The following is a 25,280-nucleotide window of genomic DNA, read 5'->3' as shown; positions in this document are numbered from 1 at the left end:
GGGATCTCTGGGCTTGTTGGAATGTTACCGAGCGACAGGTAATCCAACAAAGATAGAGCAGTAGCTGTAAAAGGAAGAAGAACACAAGAAGCAACTGGGTCGACTGATAAGACTTAATCTCTGCAAAAGGCTTCGCGAAACAACGATTAATTTCCACCATTGACTCTCTCTTCTTTGCACCAGGATACTCTTTTTTTATTTTTATCTATTTTCTGTATTTTTTGATTAACAATTTCTAATTGAAATACTTTTCATAAAATTAACAAAGAAATTAAAAAAAAAAGAAAAAATTATATAAGTGTGTAACAGAAGAACATGATCAACACGAGCTTTGACTTTAGAAAATACTTTTGTACTTTACTTTTATTCCTTTTTCAGTCTTTAATATTTGTCAATAAATATCGGAAATTCCAAGATCAAACGAATATTTTCTATTAGAATGTAGATATGACGATACAAAAACATATATATAAGTACACATATGTACTTATCGAATAATCATACAAGGCTTATACTAAAGTTTTCAAGAAATTGAAAAATATAAAAAAACTTAAGGTAAGAAGTAGTACTAATCTTGCAGATTTATTATTCAGAAAAAATTCGTTCAGTTATGACATTTAATTAGTACCGAAAATAAAAGATTCACAGTAAAATTTTAATATCTATATGTTTTTAAAAACATCAACTTAAAAAGCATGAGGCTCATGTAGAAATTGCCAAGACTCACGACAGCCATGCATTGGTCAATCAATGACACCCAATAATTGGTAGCCAGCCATGGGCTATTTATGGTTCATTCTTGGTAAAGGACTGGCCTATGAAAAAACAGAAACGTGGAAAAAATAAGAAATTCCCCGCCAGGATTCGAACCCGGATCTTTTGCATACCGGGCAAACGTCTTGACCTCCAGACAACAGGGCTTTTTACTTTTTTCCAAGTTTCAACCTATTAAGGCGGTATGTCAAAATATTGAAAAAAAATTCCCTCTCACAGATTTTGATCAAAGAAGGCTTATTTTTCAAGTGAAATAAAGATCTATTTTATCAAATTTTTTTTGTAATTTTCTACCACGATTTAAGTGAGATAATTAGAGTCAAAGTTGACAACAAATAACACTTTTTACACATGTATAGGAAGCATCGGCATGTTTTCTCTTTTATTGAAAAAAAGCTCTCACAGAAAACCTTCATTTTACTACAGCTTATACTTCTTTAAATTACGAAGATAATAAAAAAAATCATTGATTTTTACCACGGATTTTGAAAGTTATTAATTATTCAAGACGAAAATTTAGGGTCAAAAAGTACCGGGTGAAGCATTGAAAATCTGCTGAAGTAGATTAGTGTGTGTAAATACGAGTCGCCCACACTCATACTTCTAAAGACGCGGCAGTAAAGTATAAAAATTTTAGACATTAGGGGACGCTTATTATTTTTTTAAATTATGGTCATCAGAGTGCCCCGTTGCACCCAAAGAGTCGTCCTACTTTGGGATTTACATACTGCCTTAACACCGACGTCCATCTATTCGTCATTGATTTTTTTTATGCCAATGCATGGCTCTGATCCATGACCAATTCATGACTCTTAGCTGGCCGAGACTTGGCTGATTTTCAGGTGGCCATCGCTTGGATGCTGGTTATTGGCCAAGCGTTGGTACATTAATTAATAACAATTATTAATACTTCGTTAAGTAAAACGTCATTTGGTTAAATAATTAGTAAGTATTTTTTTTGTAATTTTGAATGGAATCAGTAAATGGTAGAAAGCATTTGGCCATACTTGGTTTACCCTTGGGAGACTAATGGGCCATCAATGACCGTTTTCTGGCTTATACTTGGTCAATAATTGAGCTATTCATTGGGCCAATCTTGGGGAGCATCACTGGGCTATTCATGGCAGCCAATATTAACGTTAGGTTCAACTCCAGGCCTGGCGCATTAATGGCCCATTAATGTTTGCTAATTACTGACGGAAGTTTGCCAAGCATCGGCTAATGCTTGGCTATGTTGTGATCTCCTACACAGAGGCCTTGTAAATGAAAATTCAAGAAACATATTCAATAATCCACGGAATTCGATAAACTATTCAATCGGGTATACGAGTGGAAATTCACCCCAGTAGGATATCGTAGGACTTTCCCTATTCAAGTAACTCTATCACATCCCCGAGTGGATATCTGTTCAGGCTAGCTTGATTTAACCCCAATCTTGATCAATACTTGATCAATGTTGCCTTAACTCAGGAAACCTGATCAAGTTTTGATCAAGATTTGATCAAGATGCTTTATTAAAGACAACCGGCTCAAGATAGGATCAAGAAAACTTTAACTCTTCTTGACCAAGGCCGTCTTGATCAAGATAGGATCAAGAAAACTTTAACACGCCCGTAATAAGGCCGTCTTGATCCAAACTTGATCAAGAAAATTTTAACTCTTCTTGACTAAGGCCGTCTTGATCAAGATAGGATCAAGAAAACTTTAACGCGTCCGTGATAAGGCCGTCTTGATCCAAACTTGATCAAGAAAACTTTAACTCTTCTTGGCCAAGGCCGTCTTGATCAAGATAGGATCAAGAAAACTTTAACACGTCCGTGATAAGGCCATCTTGATCCAAACTTGATCAATAAATATTTATTTCGTAACTTGTTCTTTTTTTAAATATTTCTTGATCAAGATAGGATCAAGAAAACTTTAACTTGTCTGTGATAAGGCCGTCTTGATCCAAACTTGATCACGAATTGATCAATAAATATTTATTTTGTTACCTGTTCTTTTGTTAAATATATCTTGATCAAGATAGGATCAAGAAAACATTAACTTTTTAATTTATTATATATTATGTTCATTATTACGATTTTTTTTTTTAAATATTGATAAAAGCTTTTTTACTGAGAAAAAAAACGCCAAACGGGGCCTAATAATGTCTCAAGACTGGTCTAAATATATAAGCTTCAAAAAATCGCACGGTACATCGTTTCCCTCCGTGGTCGAGCGGTCTAAAGCGTACCCGTTACTGCGTCAATCTATACTTCGTTGGTTCGATTCCCGGTTACCGTGTATTAGAAAAAAAAAAAAAAACTTTCGCGCCCGATAATTATCTAACTCTTCTCTATGACATCACACTTCATAATACAATAATAAAAAAAATAATAATTTGTAAATAATTTTTTTTTTTCAATTTTTCAATCAACTATTGATGAAATATCTTGATCAAATCTTGATCAAGAACGTAACGCTAAACGTGATCAAGATTTGATCAAGATACTCGATCAAGTTTTGATCAAAATACTTGATCAAATATTGATCACGTTTAGCGTTACGTTCTTGATCAAAATTTGATCAAGCATCTTGATCAAGAATGGATTTGAAATCAATGTTGCCTGATCAAGTCTTGATCAAGACTTGATCTCAATTTCCACTCAGGTCCTGATCGGGTCTGAATGAGGCTAGTCATATCCATAATAGGGATAACCTGATCCAATCTCGATCAGGACTTGATCAAGGTAAAAATATTTAAAAAATGAATAAATTTAATATTTTTATCTTGATCAACCCAGGTAGGGAATGACGGCGGGCACTGTCGGTTGTCAGGCTCTGAGGCTTGCGTCGAGCCTCGCTACACAGCTTGTGTCAAACCTGGGTAAGCCTGGAATGTTCATTAAGTTTTTGCCGGCGTCAGGCTTGTACCCGGGCTGGAACTTCGGGCACAAGCCTGTGTCTCAGGCTTGACACAGGCTTGCAAAAAAAATTAAAAAATAACAAAAATAAATGGACGTGACGCGCGATCGATCAGGGGTCTCTCACGTAGAAATCCAACGCACTATCAAGTCAACCATCGGGGTGTATGTAGATGAAAAACATAGTAAAACATTTTTATATGAATAAAATGCAAAGGGAACTACGAATGATTGAATGAATAGACATGATCCACAATTAGCCGCCACGAGGGGCACTATAGGGTGCCACGAATCTGAATTTACCTACATCCCATATGAGCACATAAAGTTTCTAAGTATAATAATGTAGATATCTAAGTTTTCTTGTTTTAAAGGGACTTAGTTTTTTTTTTTTGTAAAATTTAATTTTTTTTTATAAGTCTATTATTTTGAACTTGGCGAAACTAGACGAAACTAGTCAAAAAATAAAAATGACTACGACGGTCATGGAAGCCAGAATGGACACTAAGTCACGTCCCTCGCCACGGGAGTTCCGCGGGCCTGAATTGCGATGTATCCGTTTTTACCAAACATCTAATTTCGAGATAGCCGAGCGTGTCGAGTGCCAGCGTTGTAATCACGTGCCAGGGGTTCAGTTCCCATTCGTCGCAAAATTAATTTAAGTTAGGCCTGATAGGTTAGTCAGGATGGGTATGAACTCTCCATGTTGTAATATACGTCACTCGAAATAAAGAAATTACATATATTCAAGGTGAAAAACTGATATATTCATTTTCTTTTCTTAGGAAAAAATCATCTATCGTGACCAAAAATGGATCTACAATCCCTACAATCTTGATCCATTTCAGTTCATGTATTTTTTCCATTGCCTGACCAGGTGTTATAATCCAATCTGGATCCAAACTTTACCAACTAGCATTACATATCAGGTTTGGATCCAGAATCTAAATCTATTCCGGACTATGTATCTGTATTATAGCCTGATCGGGTATGCTGATCTAATAGTAAAAAATAGTATGTTTCACTCGGGCCAATGTTGTTGTTTCTGGATTGATTATGAATTATCGCTCGACACACGCTCGAGACGTTGGCAAAATAAGAGACTTAGTTTTTTTTTGTAAAATTTAATTATATAATAAAATCGAGGTAAGTAAAAAATTTTACTGGTAAATTAATGCAAATATTAACTGTTTGGCTACAGTTACAGCTAAGTAAAAAATATATCTAGGGAAAAAGTAAGCTGGTAAAATTATGTAGATATTGTGTGTTTGGCTATAATTAAAAGCCTACGGCTCGACTCTACCCATTAACTTGACATCGAAATTTCACCATCTCACCAACGTCTCACTCAACGCATAATCGTGCCAGAAACACCAACATTGCGCCCTCGTAAAACAATATACTATTGTAACTATTTTTTCTTTAAGTATATATCGTATATACACAGCATCACCATTATCATTATTAAAAAAAAAAATTGATAATCATCCGGTGATTGTTGTTATAAATATTGATGAATTTAGAACAACAATGTTATGCAGTGTATGTAGTGGTATACTTATTACCAGTAAATCACCACATAGATATCAGTATTGTCCTATTTGTAAAATAACATCCAATCGCGATATCAATGGTGCTAAAAATATACTGCAAAAAACAATTGTAAAGCTTGATCCTAAAAGAAAACATTTGATAAAAAAAATTAATAATTTTAGTAGATCAACATTACGTGAAAATATAAAATGAATTTGACTTTAATTCATAACTTAATCTATCCTAACCTGTTCATGGGTAGATTGACCCCTGTCATTGGATTCATTCGATGCAGGGGTTCTCAACGCTTCAACCGTTTGCACATGTTGTAAATGGAGGCTTTCTTATCCAGTAAAATTATAAAAAATTAAAAATCGAAAAAAAAAAAAATCTGTCGGATTTTAAAGATTTTAAATTAAATGAAAAAAGTATCAATATTTCGCACATCATTTGTTTGGCATTTCCTCCATCAAGTTTTATATTTACTTTATTGAAGTTTAGATTGAGCACTGGTTCACCGTGTGGCCCTTTGTCGACCAAATGAAAAGAGACGTTGAAAGTTTGGATTGAATCGTAAAGCACAAATAAAATGTAAGAGTAAACGGGTAGATCTGTGCTTTTTTTGCCGATTGGGAATAAATATTTTCGTAGCAACGGTGAGTTGTCACGCAGTCAGTCTTATGCAGTGAAAGTCAACAATTTTTTTTTTTTTTTCATTATTTAATTAATTAGTCAACAAATTTATTGCAGACAAACATTAGTATGTATAATCTAGTTACCTTTCGTGGTATCTATTGTTAAATTAAAAATAGTGCAATTTTCAAGATAGCTGTGCATGCGCATTAACAAAGTTAATGTAAGTAAATAATTATAATATTAATCATTCATGAGATTGTCACTGAAAAAAATGTTTAGCTACAACAGCTATGCCACCTAGTTGCCGTAGCAATCCCTTAAATAGCTATCTCAGCTACCCAAATCTTTCATTAATATTCGAAGCTTTGATAAAAGTATTAAAAATATAATAATATTATAAAAGATAAAATTATTTTGTTCACAACACTATTTTGAGCTCTTTATCTCGAAAATTAACCTATAGCATTTTAGCGTATTTTTTTTACATCTGTGTTTAAACATTAATTACCATAGGAAACATTAAGGGATTTCGTCGATTTTTTCAAGCGAAGAGTGAGACAACATTTTTCCTGTTTTTTGTCTTTTTCGCACTCATAGAAATATTGTGTTTCTCAAAGTCATCCGCAAGAGGTCGCTAGTGATTGTTCAATAATTCCTCATAAAAATCAATTTTTTCATACTTTAATTATTAATTGTAAAAAAACTAAGCTCCAAACCTCTTTTATTTTTTTTCCATACGTTTTGTTTTGTCTTATTTTATAACCCGATAGTTTTTTTTTCACGATGTCATATTGTCGATTAGAGATATTGGTATTTTAATAGACTTTTTTTTGACAAAAATCGCATTCTCCATAAGAGCCCATGTTAAAAGTTGTCAACTTTGAAAATTAATAAAAAAATAACGAGCTTCCAAACAATTACCAAAAAATTACATAAAATGTATTAGTATTTCAAGAATCTACTGTATAAATTTCAAAGCATTCTCATATTCGGAAAAAAATCGACGAAATCCCTTAAAAATTGACAGATTCGACGCGTAATGTATTAGACCTAGCCTGTCTTTTATACCTACGCAGGTATAAAATACTAATTTTATAGTTTTTAAGGGAGTAATGAATAATAAATTAGATAATATAAACTGGACAACACAATATTTTAAATATACAATACCTGTTTTTATCAATTTTTGGTTTAAAAAAAACAAACACTAAATAGCAATTGCACATAGTCCACCGGCCTGAGTGGAAATTCAGGTCAGATTCTGATTGGAAACGAATCGGGGAGCCTGATTTTGAACCCGATTCGGATCAGGAAGCCTGGACAGGAACGGATCAGTATACATGTATATGTAACGCTTTTTTCTAGGATTCAGATCCGAATCTGGTCAGGACATTGTGTCACTCTCGTGTGTAGTATTTAAATGTCAAACATTAGATAATAACAATAAACATAAAAAATTACATGAATTGACCGAATTTATAAGTGTCCTACGGACCACTAAAAAAACGAGATGATTCGAAGAATACAAAAAATTGCGAAAACGAAAATTATACATTATTTTATTATCCGTGTTGTTTCGGCTCAATCAGTATATCAAAATATAAAACCATTTACGCTTGGAAATTGAGCGGAGATAATCGTATTACTTTTTGAATTTATTATTCATAAAAATAATGCTCTGGACTTTTTTTTTCAAATTTTCTCGAGACACTTAATTGATAAGTTCTACGAAATAATTCGAAGCATGACAAGATAATCCAGAGTTATCAGGAAGTATACGTAATAATCCAGAATAATACAGAATAATAAGAAATAATCTGAGGAAATATAAAAATTCTAGAGCAATTTGTATAAAGTATTTTACTCAGAGGTACATCCAGAAAATTAACATTTAGAAACATTTTTTTCAAAACTCTATAAATTGAAAACTTTTAGCCTTTATTATAAAAATTTTTTAACCTTATTTTTATAAGTATCTCTCTAATTGTTTATATAAATGAGAGGTTACGTTTTCTTTAAAGTTTTGAAAATTCGAAAAACATTGTGTTACTCCTTCTGCCCATGCTGTTTTTTTTTTTTATTTAATAATTTTATATCATGAGGATCAGTTGTAGATTCCATTCCACAAAATTTTTTTGACAAATTTTGTATTAAATATTCTAGTGTTTCATTTTCATTTTTTTAAATTTTTCTTTACCTACTTTGTTTCCTACATTTGTTTTTTTTTATATGATGAAGACGAAAAAATACGATGATAGCGAAGGTGATAATTATATTTCTGAATTTTTAAATGATTTTCATGTCTTTTATCACTATATTTGTCGTCATTGGTCGTCATTGTCGATATATATATATATTTAAATACACGAATTATGTAAAATAAGTCAAAGTTTTTGAATATGACGAAGGTGTCCAGGGTCAGTGGTGATGAATGGCTTTCAAAACCTTGATTCGTATTGACATGTAACAATATTGTAAAGACGTTTTGATAATGTTTTACAGACAAAAAAAAAAATAAATAAATGAAAAAAGCAAGTTTGAAATCTCTATCCGTCTCATAAACGAAATTCGAGAGAGATCTTTTTGTTACGACTATATTCCGTGGTCATGAATCTGTGTCACTGAATCTAGCTATAAATGAATTTCTGATCACTCTATTGTCGTTGGTATTGTTGAACTGTACCATTTGCATCAGTTTTTTTAGGCAATTTTTTTACCACCAGAGTCAGCAGCAGCTCTGAATAATTCGGATGAATGGAGAAAACAAACATCACTACTATTATTATTAGTATTATTATTTTTTTTTTTTTCAATAATAATTTTATCTAAATGGCTAATTATTTAAATTAACATCGAAATTATTTAACTAAAAATCGTGATAAAAATTATTTGAATAAAAAACCAACTAACAAATAAATAAAAACAAAATAATTATAAATAAAAGTTTTGTATATATACCAAGTCCACCAGTTTTAGTACTCATGCTAAAACTTGTGAACAAGTAATTTTTGTAATAAATAATAATAACAATGAAAGAGATGACAAAAAAATTGATAAATATTTTGAAACTTGTTCATAACACAGAAAGTTATACAGTCATTGATTTACGTGCTAACATAATGAAGCGCTAAAATTCTATTGTGAATAAAACAAGATGTATTTCTATGTATAATAGAAATATTTATACAGTATGTATATATATCTATATATAAATTTTGTAATATAATTCATTAAATATTCTGCTCTAAGCCATAAGTTAAATACATAAAAATAGCTTGTGACTAAATAACACATAAAAACTGAAAGGCATTTTAAAAACATTAAAATCCAGTTGAGGGTAAATTGTTGTGCTAAACTATTTCATTGAGTGTTTCATAAACTATGTTGTTGGGTAAATCGCCGAGTGGCACTAGGTACCTCAACCATTAGAAGAGACTTAAACATGTCTTAATTATTTTTTGAAAAGAAAATTTAAAAAATTAAATTAAATTTATAATCAAATTGTAGATGCATTGAACTTCACAAATACGTGCTTGTAACGCAACATATATTTATTCTCATTTATTTTGTATTTTTTGTTGTTTCGACTTAAAAAAAAATCGCTGACCATTTTTTTTTTTTTTGTGTATTTTTGCAAAACCGATGTTGAAAAACAAAGAGAGAGTCACACTGTGTTTACAAACTATATGTATACCTATTATATAAAATAAATTCGTGTGGGAATGAAGGTGTGGGGGAAGAGGAACTAGAAGGTATTAGTCGACCACAAACTAAATTGGGTTTTCGTACAGTCCATGATAAAAACATTTTATCTTGATGAACATCAGGAAGGATATAGTTATCCTCCTGATACTCACTGTGAAATTCTGTTAGATAGTCTCTGCAGAGAAAAAACAAATCGAGATTATTTGAAAGAAAAAAACACGAGAATAGATCATCTATGAGAAAAAATATATTAAAAATGAGTCAAAAAAGAAGTCAAGGAAAAACTTTTGACTCGATTATTCAGCTCGTGAATGAATAATTTATTATTTGCTCATTAAATAAAAGATAAAAAAATAAAAATTACGTTTGTTTTTAAGTTTTGTTTGTTTTTCGAAAAGCAAGGGTGGGAGGTGGTTATTGTTAATGCTGCATATAGGTGATTTAAGCTTTTTTTATTTACCAAATGAAATGATAAAATTTTAAAAAATTTACATGAGCTTGCAAGCTCATGTGTACGTGTTTATTAAAATATTTTTTAAGTATAAATTCCAGATTAGAGTTGAATGGAAATTAAAAAAAAAAGTAGGACTCACAAGCCTCTTTGTTATAAGATTCTTGAAAAAAAAAATTTTTGTATTTCGATCATCCAAGGGATATTCAAGGGCAAATAAGACTGAGCCGTCTGAGCCTTTAAAAGACAATATTTTTATCTCAGCTTTCAGCTTTTAGCCTCAATTTATTTATTTATTTATTTCCTTATCTATTTATCTATTTTTTTATTTATCAATTAAATTATTTATCTGTTCACTAAAAATGAAACAACATTTTCGTTGAATTTGAAAGTTTTTTTTATAAATATTTTAAAACAAATTTGACAAATATATTTATTAAAAAAAAATTTTCAAGTGAAAAAAAAAATGATTTTTTTTCCCTTGGTACATCGGATTTTCTTTTTGACAGTGAGTGAAGAAATATCTTTCGTTTTTCTTCAATTTTTTTATTATATATATATATAATTTTTTTTTCATTCCCTCGAGAGTCAGGCAGTTCAACTGGACTCTGCAGCCCGTGAAATTGAACGCCACGATTTTGTACCGATAAACGTGTCAACCCTCACCAGAGAGGCGAGCATCTTGAAAATTTTTGTTTCCTCCTCAATACGTCATGAAATCTATGTATTATATAGTCGTAATATAGCAGTTACCTATTTATACGTAAAATTGTTTTTTTTTTCATTAATGAATTTTTTTTTTTTCTTTTCTGGTATGCGTTATATATTTAGTAAGTTGACAGGCTTTATTTATATTCATAAGGCCCAAAGGCCTCTTTGCTATATACAGAAAGCTTGTACCTCTCTGTCTGGCAGCATTTAAATTTATATTCAAAATAGCTGACTTGATTAACTACCCTTCGCATATTCTTCTCATTTAATCTTTTTTGGTCAACGTGTGCTATTTTACGGAAATGAGAAAAAAAAAAAAATTCTTCTTTTAACTTTTTGGTAAACCAAGTTAAAGCAATTTTATATGCACTCCTTTGAACGTATTCTCAATGCCTGACTATATAAAATATATATAAAATCGAAATAAAAAAAGACGACTAGCAATTTTTTCTTTTTTTATTATTTTTTTCGCTCGTCATGAAAGAAAGTGTTATCACGTTTTTGAAGCAACGAAATATATATAATATATATATATATACGTAAGTTTTTATATTGGTAAGCCGACGCTGAAAAAGACAATTGGTATGTATAGAAATATATTGAAAGTTACCTTTTCTTTTCTGCTCTCCTTTTCCATATACACCCCTTGGGAATTGACGTAACTTTTTTTCCCAAAAACTCTCTGTCCTTATTTTATTTTATTTTTTGTACTTTTTATACCATGTCGAAAAAACAAACCAAAATACGAAACGAGTTGGGTCGTCACTACGACGATACTACCACACCATCACGTATCGACTTCGGCGTCAGGCTTTCTAGTATTCACTATTCATCTCACTCGACTGCAACCACCCGGAAATAACGTGACGGACTTTTGTAAAGTCCCAACCTTTTCAATCAGTCATCCCCTATATCTCACTCGAGTTATTTACTTTTCAATCCGAGCTTTAGTTTTTTTGAAAAATGAATTTCCAAACAAGAAACACATATTTCCTTTTTTTTATTTTTGTTTTTTTTCAAAGAAACAGTGTTGTTCGGCTAATAATGTTCATTATATTTATTGATTGGGATAAGATGACAATACTCAATGCGCGAATTCATTACGTAATACACTGTATATACAGTCTCTAATTAGACTAAAAAGCCTCATTGTCGTCAGCTTGAAAATTATTTTTCCACCTGCTCATCATATTGAGTGCTATGTCAACGGCATTCAGGTGCAACTCTGGTCAATTGTTTTCCAATACAAATACTTCTTATTTTATACTATATATAATAAAGATATATATATATGTACAGTATACATTGTATTGATTAATTAATCAAAAAAGGAAAAAATTACCCTCTATGATAATATATAAAATTTCAAATAAGTTCAAAACATATATTTCAACGTTGATATAGCATATAAATATAAAATATATGCAAATTCTATTTTAAAATATTTAACTTAAATATATCACAGACATATTTTACAATTATTTTTAATATAATTTATATATATATTTTTCCACTTGAAATATTTAGATATTATATATGAAGAAACTCTATTCAAGTTAGAGGTTTAGGCTGATAATTACTCAAACTCTATATTTTGATACGGCGATGAGTCGATGAGGTAGGTTCGGATAGGGGTATAAAGCTATTTAGAGGCTTAGCACTTGGGTGTGTATATATAGAAGTTAGTTTTGGGTCGAACCCTTTCCCTGGATGGGTTTTTAGTCTATTCAATATATATAACGAGCTCGACAACCACCACTATGTCACCTTTATCACCTGCGCTTTAAATTGCCGGCCATTTGGATACTAAAACCCTCGGGTTTCACCGACTAACGACTGTTTGTAGGATTGCAAATGTGAATTCAGTCAAGTGTATTACATATATATATATATATATATTCCTACACTCTGCACTCTCAAACACACACTGGTTATCGGATTATCCGTCAACAGATTTGTCATCTTTCTTTTTATCATCTGTCTGGCATAACATTGACTTGTTTTTCTCTTTGTTTTTGTTCCTTTTTTTCCTTCTCTAAACTTGTGAACTACAAGCTGACTTTTTATTTATTTTTTTAATTTATCATTCTTGTCACAATGTCAAGTAGAACAACGTGGAAAATAGACAGAATTAATAAATTAATACAACAAAATTATTCCAAGAATTCCCTGGACACATTCACATAACTCTTGTCGTCGTGTTTTGCAAGTTCCGGTGATGGTTTAGAGACCCCTTTAACACACAGCTCGTAGGAATTAATACTGTTCAAATATCCGTGGCACGCAGGCTGCTTCAATTTTTACCCCGTATTTGTCTTTTTTACCTTTTTATATATATATATTTTATCCACACTAATTTTTTTTATTTTTAATTTCTGTTTTTTCATGCAAACTCTTTTGGTCTAGTTTTTTAACAGTTCCCATGCTTGATATTGGTAGCGATACATTTTAAAGTCCCCAGCGTACTTTGGCAGTGTGATATGCGTTAAGGGAAAAGAGAGCTACTTGCTGTATGTCTGAAACATATACAGGCATCAGTTATTCCACACTTTCTTTCTCTTGCCAATGTGCTACTGGCACCTGGTTGTCGCCACAACCACTCGGCAAACCGGTATGCCACGTTCATTTGCGTTTTTTGTTTTTTTTTTCGTTTTTGCTATTTGTTCATTTTTTAATTTTTTTTTCTTTTCACCATTCTCGTTTTTCAGGCTAGCTAGGGGTGCACTAGGTGGTTTCTACTCTCTTACCGTCCACATTTCTTTTTTTTTTTTCTATTCTGTTATCTGGTATCGTATATATGCCATTTTCTCATCCCACTTTCTCTCTATACGTTTTTTTTTTTTTTTGTTTTTTTGCTCAGCCCTCAACCGCATGCCTTTCGCCACCACATACTCAAAAAACTTGCGAGAAAATTTTCCATATATCTAACCGTTTTTCTTTTATCCTATATTATAATGTTGAATAAAGTTAAATCAAATGTTTCTGTTTATACATACATATATACATACACATATACATACAGTTATGTAATTTTAGTAAACAAGTACCACTTTATTTTATATCTTTTTTTTTCTCTTAACTTATATAACACTCTGTGTGGATGGTTGGCCAAACAAAAAAGAAAAAATTTTTTTTTTCTATTACAGCACATTTACTATTAAAAAATAATGTCTATGCACATTTCATCCAAGCGTTATCTAACCACCAACTCATATATAGATGTTACATACCAACACAGACATTTCACGAGTGTGACTATTTTTTTATTTTTATTATTTCAAACAAAAAATGATTCTTGTATACATATACAAACAAGTTTAACGCAAATCCTAAAAAAAAAAAAAAAAAAACAAACAAAAATGAAACAACATGTATACAAAGTGAGTTTATCATAGAGGTTTCATTTATTTATTTATTTATTTTCTTTTTATATATGATCTCATAAAAAAGTATCAAAAAATGGTGATAAGGTGCGCTGTAGTAAAGGGTGACTTTTGGCCTGAAGGGGCAAATAATGTTAAAAAGAAAAAAAAAGGCAGAATGCATATAGTAGGGAGAACATCATTTGCTTGCGTATCGATATCGGTTTACGGCGGATATCGAGTTTTCGTTGTGGAGCAAACTAAATGGGTACTGTGACAACCCACCCTTTATTACCACAGTAGTCTCAATGTGAGGCCATGGAGGGTCGAATCTAATGCGCTCTCTCTTGAAGTCAACAAGATAAGAGTCACGTGCTAGGGTTATGACTGTATGTATGTATATACACTAGCAAATGTGGTCTACATTAAGGCCAACTATAGAGCAAGCCATGAGCCTCACAAATATCTCTACATATACATGTATAATATAGTTAGATAAAGTTCTTTGTATGTATATCAGGCCCTTTTCAAGGTAATTCTTTATGCATTATATTTTTATTTTATTTTTAAGAATCCTGTGAATATAACATAAAAATTTCAAGCTGATCAAAAAAATATTTAAATGTTATCAACTTATCATATACATTCGTATTTGATATTTAAATAATATTAGGAAAGAAAAAATTTCATTTACACTTTGAATTCTACAAATATCATAATTATTTCAGACAAAAAAAATTATTATGGAATGTGCTATAAGAAATGATTAGTAAAAAAAAAATGTGAAATGTAAAAAAAATGTAAATGTTAAAATAAAAATGTCAAATTTTTAACATTTTTTCAAGTGTTAAATTTTTTTTTTAAACATTTTTTAATCTTTAACATCTGAAAAAATGTAAAAATTGAAAAAAATTTTAGTAACGGATTCGTTCTATTGAAAATTGAAAATTTTCAAAACTCCGGCGAAAGCCCATGTGGTTCCTTTTGATTATTCCAAATTCATTTTAGTTATTTTTTTTCTTAATAATTTTAAATTATATGATTAAATATTTTTTGTTTTTTTCGCGCTGTTTTTCACCTGTCAAATTATGGACATAAATCAAAATACAGATGAAAAAAATTTGAGGTTATATCACTTGTAATTAATGATTTTATTAGATTCATTCAAAAAAGAAATCAATACAAATATAAAAAAAATAAATCGTTCAATTTACTTTTTTTTTAACTAAACAAATTTTTTTTAGAACCATTTTCTTATTACTTTTATTTATAAAAATTTGTCCATGGTAGTTTTTTTTTTTTTTCTTTTCAATAAATTGATAATTTAAATAACTATTTTATCGATCAAGCAAATTATAACCACAGCAAAGAAAGTTTTACGCATGCGCTTCAAACTCTTTTTTGCAGAAAAAATGTTTAAAATAAAAATCGGTAATTGTTTATATTTTGGATAACTAATTTTTTTTTTATATTATATTTATCCATTTTATTACAAATAAATTTATTTTGTGAATATTAATATTATTATTAATAGTTTGTGTGATTGTTTGTAATTTTATAATTAAGAAAAGATTGAAATAAATAATTCAAAACAAAATCATATTTATATGCATATCTTCTTCAAGACAATTTACGTTTTTTTCAAATTTCAAATTTTTAACATTTTTTTGGATGATTTTTCGATTTTGACATCCAAAAAATGTTAAATTTTACATTTTTTTTTTTATTGTGTATGATTGAAATAATTCATTTTTAATTTTTTTTTTTTCAAAAATTTTTTATGAATTATGATTATTCTGAGTTGTTTCTAAACTATAAAACAAATGAAATAAACATGAAAAAAGTGTAAGTGGGCCTAGACAAGATGATATTGAAACCGTACTTGGTTTCAGAAAGTATCGACAAAAAAAAACTTTTGAGTCGTGTCGTGGTATCAGTATTTAGGAAAAAAATCCAGACACCAAATAATTTTTTTTTCGATCACTAATACAACATATCACATGTAACTTCCTACTCTCAGTCAAAAATCTAAGGTATCATCGGATAGAACAAGCAGGACTCATGGCAGCAAAACTCAGCGATTGACCAAGAAATAAATAAATTAAAGTAATGTACATGAGACAGCATACATGTGTATGTTCTACGTATGTGTATTCAATAAATACTGTTCATGTACTACATATCGTACATTTATCAGAAAAAGTATGAGGAAAATATGTGAATAAATGTCGTGTACCAATAAATTTATGTAATCATTTTTCTTTAAAAATAATTTATGTTTTAATTTTATATTCTTCAAATTTTGAGTAAATTTTTAAATCCATTTTGGTAAATGAAACTGTACAACGTCAACGGGTATAAAAAAAAGATGGTCATGTGAGTATTCTTTCACAAGGATCAATAAAGGCTGAAACGGGTAAAATGAATTTCATTAACATATCGGATCATTATGTCGTTATTAAAAAAAAAAAATTCAATTCAATTCATACATTCATCCTCAGCTGACATGGTTTGTTTGTGTTTACAATAATTATTGTAACGTAAAATAAAAAGAAAACTGGAATTTAAAAATGACGAAAAACTTTAGTTGATGAATATATGTACTATGCACGTCCATTTGGTCTTGGTTGCAGCTTATGGATGATTTTTGGTGACATATAGATATTTTAGAGATTTTCTATAAAAAAAAAAAACAACGATCTAATTGTTTAAACCTATCATTGAAACTCATCACATGATACTTTTTTTTGAACATGAAACAAACGTCAATTCATGACAAAAAGGTGTACTGAATCAAGGGGACGTTCCGAAAATCACTCGGAAACCCGGAAGTTCAAGATGGTGATCATAGAAAATTTTTGATATTTTGTTGTGGTAGACATGATTTTTTGTTCACGTATTTTTATAGGCACAAATCAATAAATTATTATTGTTTAATTATTAATAATAATTTTAAAAATACTTTTCACAACCGTAATAAGTAACAAAAGCAAGTGGCATATGCAATATGGCTGTTTTTGTTGTTTACAATATCTACAGTAACCTCTAGTTACTTTTAAGTTTATTTTATCACTATATTTTTTGTCTACTGCGCCGCTTCCGGGTTTCCGAGTGATGTTAATATCAATATACATATTTAATATTTATATATATATATCTTTTGTAATCAGCCAGATCATTCTTGTTATTTGTCTATATATTATAGATAAAAACAAAACAAATAACAAGAATGATCTGGCTGATTATAAAAGAGTAACGAAATATCGTTCAAAGTCAATAAATAAACCACCCATTTATAAAAAACCATCGACTTTGAGAAACCAAGTACCATTGATTACATCTTTTTTTATGGAGAATATGTTGGTAAATAAAATCCTGTCAAGCAATCAAACGCCAAACTAAAACAAAAGTGAAAAAATAAAGAAAAACGTTCTGCTGCAAATGAAGCTTATAAAATCAAAAGCTGTTATTGCTGTAAAATTGTCGAGAAAAGGAATAAGAAAACAAAAAATCAGATTCCGGTGTAAATATTTTCCTTCTTGTGACCCATTTTCGAAATTTTCTATATCGCCGCAATGTTATGTTTCAAAATGTTTTTTCCGCATATCTATGGAATGACGTTATCTAGAAATCGTTTTTCGTGAAAACTAAAGCCAAATTTGATTATGGTCACAAGGTTTGATGACATTCTCTGTAAATCCATTGTATTCAAGCCTTGTTCTTTTTTTTTCCACCAGCCAAATCGCCCACACGAGACTGACCTCAATCTATTAATTAGATCTATAAATTGTAAATAGAAATTTTAAATAGCAGTTATTAGGTTTTGACTATCGTGCCAGGCTTTTACAAGGACTGTGTATTAAGTCTCCAGTAGATTCATTCGTATCAAAAATTTTTACTGACTCTCTTATGAATACCCCGGTGGTTGACGTGATAGAGCATTGGAATTCCACGTGAGAGACCTAGGATCGGATTCCCCCAGTACGCCGTTTATTTTCTCTCAAATTATTATCGTTAATTCAAATTGTATCGCGAAAAAAATAATAATGTCAATAATAATAAAGTAAGTTTATTTATAATTTTTTATATTTTTTTTTTTGCAAGACTGTGTCAAGCTTGGATTCAAAGCTTGTGTCAAGCCCGGGACACAAGTTTGAGCTAAGCTTGGATTCGAAGCTTGACACAAGCAAATACATGGTTATCATTCTAGGCTCTTACCAAGCTTGACACAAACTTGTCCCAATCGTCGATTCCTACCTGGGTATTATAATTAATTATTAATATTGATATATATTAATTATATATCAAATAATTACTTGAAAATATAATATTATACGATAAAATTTCATAGTGCATATGACAAAATATTTGAAAAAAAAAAACATTCATAACAGTTTTTCCATAATTAAAAAAAAAAAAAAATTATAAAATATTTTTTTTTTTGTCAATTTAAGAAATTCGTAGAAAAACCCAGTGAAAATGATGAATATTATTAGAAAAAAAAATAACAAACACATTTATTTTCACTGTGTGACCCGTATTAAATGCAATGTCACATTTAAAAAAAATGAATCAAAATTATTTTTACTAGAAAACCCAGTGAAAAATCAGAAATATAATATTATAAACGCCCAATAAACATCACATTAATTTTTGTCAAAAAAGTCTCATATAATCATATAGGTATTGTAACTAAAATAGAGACAGGTAAAAGACATGATACACAAACAAACTGGCTTGAGAATGGCAGAGTTCATATGCATAGCTTGATGACTTTAACTATATAGTATTATTATCATTGTTATTACTGTTGTTATTAGTTTATGCCAACTGAATAGATAAATGTGACCGACCTTTATCCACTAGCCCTTTCCATTTTCCATGCATCTGTATGTGGTATCACCTCAGTATATATTTCTTCCCTTTTTCATTCTCTTTTGGTCTCTCTTCCTGACTTTTGCTTGTTCTCTTATTGCTTAGAGATTTACTCTGGCTTTTGGTTTAGTTTCCATAGTTGCTTGTTGCCAGCCATTTTGTACTCTAGTTTGCACCCAATCGTATGTGCTTAGTGTTGAAATTTAGTCAACTCTAAACACTCTAACTCTTTATGTATATATATATTTCTCTGTCCGTGAAGTTTCTCACAACAGTACAATGCAAAAACGGTTGGACAAGTTGGTGAGCTTTGGAGGATTATCAAAGTTCTTTTATACAACACCGCATTATACACGAAAAAAAAATTACTCATATATCATTACGCACTAAATGTACTCAAGAAATTATATTTGTTTTGTTACATTTTATTTTTCCATTAAATGATAAAAAACAAAAAATGAAATAATACTCGAAACTTTAGGGAAAATTAAATTAAACTATAGTTTGGGTTATTTTTTTATTTTTGTGATAAAATTACAACACAAACAAAACGTGAACGTGACAAATTATTTTCTTTTATATACATGTTTATTCACATGGAGTATAAACATGTATAACACGGGTTTGGGGTCAAAAAACTATTGGAGCGTATACGCAACGTAAATTGAAACAAATGGAAACTTATATGCATCGGTGGAGTTTTACTGCCAGCTCATTTCATCCACCGTATAGAGCGGACATTTTTAACGGTATTATACTTGTGGCGTAACCACGCCATGAAACTTGTTATTGTCACCCTTGTCTTTTTCTCACTTTCATTTCAACCATAGTAAAAAAAAAAATAATAAAATAAGAGTAAAAAAATATATATATATGTATATATTATTGTATAAATAAAAAAAGCAATTTCCATTTGAATGATAATATTTTATCCAATGAATATATTCATTGTTTAAATATATTAACTCAGTTTTTCAAAGTGATTCATCTCTCTTATCAACTCTCTCACTTAGTGAAAAGTTTGAAAAAACAATACCCCGTTTAAAAAAAATAAATAAGTAGACATATATAAATAGATAAATAATGCAATAATAATTGTTTTTTGATATTTGACTCTTTTAAATAATTTACGAAAAAGACAATCATGACTAATGACAATAAAGTCACCTGATTTTTTTTTGTCAAATGACATCTACATTTTAGCATTGTTTTTAGAGACATTAAAATCAGTGACTAATACGCCTAATTTTAAGTTATATTATAATTGTTTTTTGAATAATTACCGAATATTATTTACTCCATTAAAATATTTGTAATGTGTATTTAACTTTCTTCATCCAAGTGGATATTAATAACCATGTATATAAAAATTCAAAACCTTCAAAAATATATTTCAAATATAATTTATAGACAAACAATGTATACAATGTACAGTTTATATAATATATATATTCAGTATAATGTTAATATTTATTTTTTAAATAATTTAAATATATTTTTCCTAGTTTAACATACAATCATAAAAAAAAGGTTGATCACCCACCTACACATTTGTTATATAGTGATTATTTATTCAAACCAAATTATAAAATAAAAAAAATTCCAAATTTGTTTTTTCACGATAAATAAAGCCACAGTAGAATTAAATTGAAAATACGGATATTCTTATCAATCTAATTTTGATATTCTCAGTGGTTACGCCTTTATATTGATAAGGCAATAAATATATGTATATATGTGTTTTCTGTAAGTTCAACTACGTATCTTTTCCCTGTATATATCTATATTTATTTATTTTTATTTTTTTTCTTTTACTTTTCTGTAAATTCATCGTATATTTATATATATACATGTAAAAAAAGCATGAAAAAAGCTGGTTCGTCGACAATGTATAACACAAATACATATAGAAAAACTTAGTATTCATGCAAGATAGTTTCAAAATTTTCCATCTGTCAAAATTTCTTTACGCTTGATGTTTTTTTATTTTATTTTTTTTATTCGTTTGTCCGCGTCGACGAATGATATATCAAATATATTTATAGCTATTTATTTTGAATGTATATAAGTTTCACAATAGTTTGGCCCAGGATATATGCTAGTGGTTAAAAGCTTCTTCTCGACAATAGAGACAACATTGTCGAGAAAAGGAGTGGGCTCACAATAAAGAGAATTGCACGGTAAAGAGAGATAGGGGGGTTGGAAGGGGGCTAGATGGCAACTTTGTCAAAGTAATTCGAGCTTGCATCGAGCCCAATTCCGGTCACGTACTTTCCAACGTTCTTGTCCTTACTCCTTATTATCTACCATATCCTAACCCGTGTGGTGATAACCAAGCGTCCAACTCTGGCTGATACTATACTGTTACATCCACAAGATTATGATCTAGCTTGCAACACCTTTTCTCTTTCTCATCTCTATACACCACTTGAACAAAAGAATCTCTGCCTTATTTTCTTCATTTATTTCTTTACCCATCATCTCGCAATTGTTCATTCAATACAATTTTACAAAATTCTCGTTACTCTGTCGAGGTTATATTGAAAAAAAAATATAAAAAAATAAATAAATAAATATTATTATAATTATTACACACTCGTATAAAATAACAAAGTGCAAATTTTGTGCATTTATTTGATTTTTTTGGAAAATAACATTTGATACTTTATTATAACCATGATAACAACCGCACATTGTCGTTTTTTCTCGGTGGAGATTTTCACTTCATTGAACATGTAAAATTTACTCATCACTAGATGCATACGAATCATATACATGTATCTGTATATACATCAAAAATTGTATAATACAAGGTTATTATTTTACAATATTTTTTTATTTTTCAAAAATACTTTAATAGAAAAGTCATGAAATCATGACATCACAGTTACGTATATAGAAACATGATAATTTTTTATATATTATATATTATTAATCAATATAGTGATGAGTTGTTTAAGGGAGTGATTGAACTATTAGTCATGTATAGAATAAAATTATTATTCAACCGTGATTGTTGAAGGCTTCAATCACGCTGATTGACATTCAATTCATAGTCATCGTTTAAAATGATATGATTATATAGAGAAAATACGCATAAGCTAATGATTCAATATAAAATATAATTTTAAATATAAAAATGAATAATAAATGAATATAAACTTACCATTGATAAGTACAATAATACCGAGAAGACATATTAAAATACGAATGAACATTGTTTTATGTAAAATATTTTCAATCATCCTTGGTAGTTTATACCATGTAATTTTGTCACTCGTAAAGTACTCATGAATGTAACATTTAACTTTTCAAAAATTAGCTCAATGAATAATCCTATAATCACATATACCACAAATTATTCAATTAGGATTATTTATTGATTCAAAGTAAATTTTGTTACTTTGATTATTTCATCACTCCGTTATTATAGTTATTATTTTGTGACAAATCAAAAGTCTACTCCTTTCATTAATATATCAACTTGCTTTTGCTTTGATTTAATCCGCTTATTTGGATAAGCTGGATTAAAAATGACTTTTTTTACTTCCTCTTTCGTCGTCAGCAAATCTTCAAGGGAATCACTCAACTTTCAGTTTTTTTTTTTATCTCTTGATATTTCATGTATATATCAACGACGTAAATATTCGTCGTGTTTTTTTTTTTTTGTTTTTTTTTTAATAACTTTTTTCACATGTCCTATCTTTGACGACTTGACTTTCAAACTTTACTTCCATCATCAATATTTACTTGATATATTCATTTTATAGTTTTCCATAGTTTTGCACAAGTTAAAAAAAAATTTATTAGTAAGTCGTATAACAATTACTGATCATTAAAAATAATAATAACAAAAATAAAAACAATAACTTAAATTATAGAAAAAGATAAAAACATCAACAACAATGAGATAATGAAAAAACTTGTAAATAAATTATAACAAAAATAAAAATATATATATTAACCACCCACGAATCATTCAATATTTATTTCAAAATGAAGAATAAAATGAATGCTGATACGACGAGGTTGTGGCGCGCACTGAAAGCCTTCAATGTCTCACAAGCAGGACCACGTTTTATATCCCCACCATGTAAATATTCTAAAGTACCACCTATCAGCACATGCGCTAGACAAATTTTCACCAAGCAAAAATGGGTGTAAAAGAGAGAACAAAAGCAACGTCATTGAAGGATAAAAAAGAGACTAAAATAGTTTTAGAGAAAGATAAATATTCGACTACATAATATATATATATATATATATACATACAAAAGGACAAAAATGACTTGAGCACATAAGAGTTGGCGCCAATGGCCCCCAGGTTGTTGTAAAAGTTATGACCTCAAAGGGCTCGTTAGCTCGCACGCTTCGCCAAATTAGTATAACACGCTCTGGCATTTCGTTACCATGATTTCAGCAACGTTTGTTGAATTCAACTGCACACCACAAGACAGCATCTTTTGGTTTGTGCATCAGGTGAACCTCAATTGCCGTTCTTGGTCTGACCAAAGCATGCCCTTTACTACTTTACTCTTCATGCGAGTACATCTATACATGTGTAGAACTTGCAATCGGATGTTCAAACCACTAGAAGAACCCCATTTTAATTAATTATATACTATTTATTTCTACATCACGAAATACATTGTATTATTGCAAAATCAATGATTAGAAATAACGATATCAAAGAATTTGAGATTTACGCATGTGGAATTTTAATGGATAGCTGAAAAACGAAAATTATTCATAAAAATTATATTTGAAAATTAGATATTGCTCAAAGTAATTCATAAAAAAAAAACAAAAAAAAAATGGATATTATGATCACAAAATTGTAATACAATTTATTGTTCAAAATTTAGATAAATTTGTTTATCAATAGGTCAAATGATAATAAAATCTGAAAATAATTTCTATTGACATTTATTTACTATATAAATATTATGAGGTTTTAAAAAACAAAACAAGTGATTTTAATATTATTATATCTGTATTTTCAAGTGGCGTAAGTAGAACATATCAAGCTTTAGTCAGACGTAAAAATTGTATTATTTCAGAATATACATGTATGAACAGTATAATTGAAAATGAAAAAAATCAAATTAATATACTTTGCAATGTATACTTTCAATGAATTTGTACATCATACATATAAATTCACAAATAATTGATAGAAATTATTAATAATTTTTAGGAGACACAAAAATTATTTTTAATCACGCAAATTTTTGGTCGAAGAATATTTCAAATTATTTTGTAATTTAAAATCATGTACACAAAATTATTAATTATTCTCATTTCTGAATAAAATTATAAAGCTCTTGATAATTAAATTTCTTTGATATATAACCACTATTCCATTTCTGTTAAATCCTTGCTCAAATTGTTTTATTATTGGTTCAAGCAAGTTCTTTGTGAACAAAGTTAATTGTCATTTGGAGAAAAATTTATAAATAATATATTATTAATTAAATAATAACAATAAAAATAATAATTTAGATAAATTATTTCAAATAATTAACTAGCTTTTTTTGATGAATGTAAAAAAATGTTTTCCATATATAATATTATAAATTAGTCATTTGGAATCATTCAAATTATCATAAAAAATTGAATAACTATAATCTATTTGATTTAGTAATTATATTAAATTTAATTGATTAAAGTGATTTTAAATAGGAGTGGTTCATCGACGTATCAGTATCCAACCCCTCAATAAAATCTTGGTAAATTTTATAGTGTGTCACTCATATTAAGAAACCTAAAAAAAAAATCAATAATTTTAAAAAAACTATCTACTGCATTTGAATTAGAAACAATGATTCGTAAAATTTTAAAATAATAAATTTTTTAAAAACATATGTTTTTTTTTCTTTTTCAATCAATTATTACTGACAGATATACAAAATACAAAAAATTAATAACTGTATATGTAATATTCCGTCCGATTTAATATACCTTAGCCTTGCAGGCTTCTCAAGACAACTGTTGTTTTTCTTCTTTTCTACTAGTAATTTCTTTTTGCATCAAAAGACAAAAGACAATGTTAAAGTATGGGCCTAATACAAAGGTAAAATTGGCAAACCAACCTTCAGTACATAAACAAACCACCCTTTTATATAATATAAATAAAACTCATTTTGAAATCTAAAGATAGCGGCTTCAGCACCCTGATAACACTTCACTCTTTATTTCATTCCACTTTCTCTGTAAACTAGAATTTCTTACAAAAGAATTTCCAAGAGAAGGAACTTTGATCGTCCGAACACAATCCACGTGCATACATATATATGAGTGTATAGCTTGCATGAATGTTATAAATATAGT

The 25,280-nt window shown here is 29.2% G+C and overlaps 1 protein-coding gene across 1 annotated transcript in view; it reads right to left on the bottom strand.

The window, feature by feature from the left end:
- The window catches only part of LOC122848721 (carbonic anhydrase-related protein 10), a 65,998-nt gene extending 43,004 nt beyond the window's left edge, over nt 1-22,994 (bottom strand). The window contains exon 1 of the mRNA XM_044146985.1: nt 22,117-22,994. Within this exon, the coding sequence (XP_044002920.1) occupies nt 22,117-22,195 (79 nt within the window). The 5' untranslated portion in view covers nt 22,196-22,994. The remainder of the gene's footprint in view (nt 1-22,116) is intronic.
- Between the last annotated feature and the right edge of the window lie 2,286 nt (nt 22,995-25,280).

This window comes from Aphidius gifuensis, linkage group LG1, assembly GCF_014905175.1.
Source record: "Aphidius gifuensis isolate YNYX2018 linkage group LG1, ASM1490517v1, whole genome shotgun sequence".
NCBI classification, from domain to species: Eukaryota; Metazoa; Arthropoda; class Insecta; order Hymenoptera; family Braconidae; genus Aphidius; species Aphidius gifuensis.
This window is presented reverse-complemented; position numbering and strand designations above follow the sequence as displayed.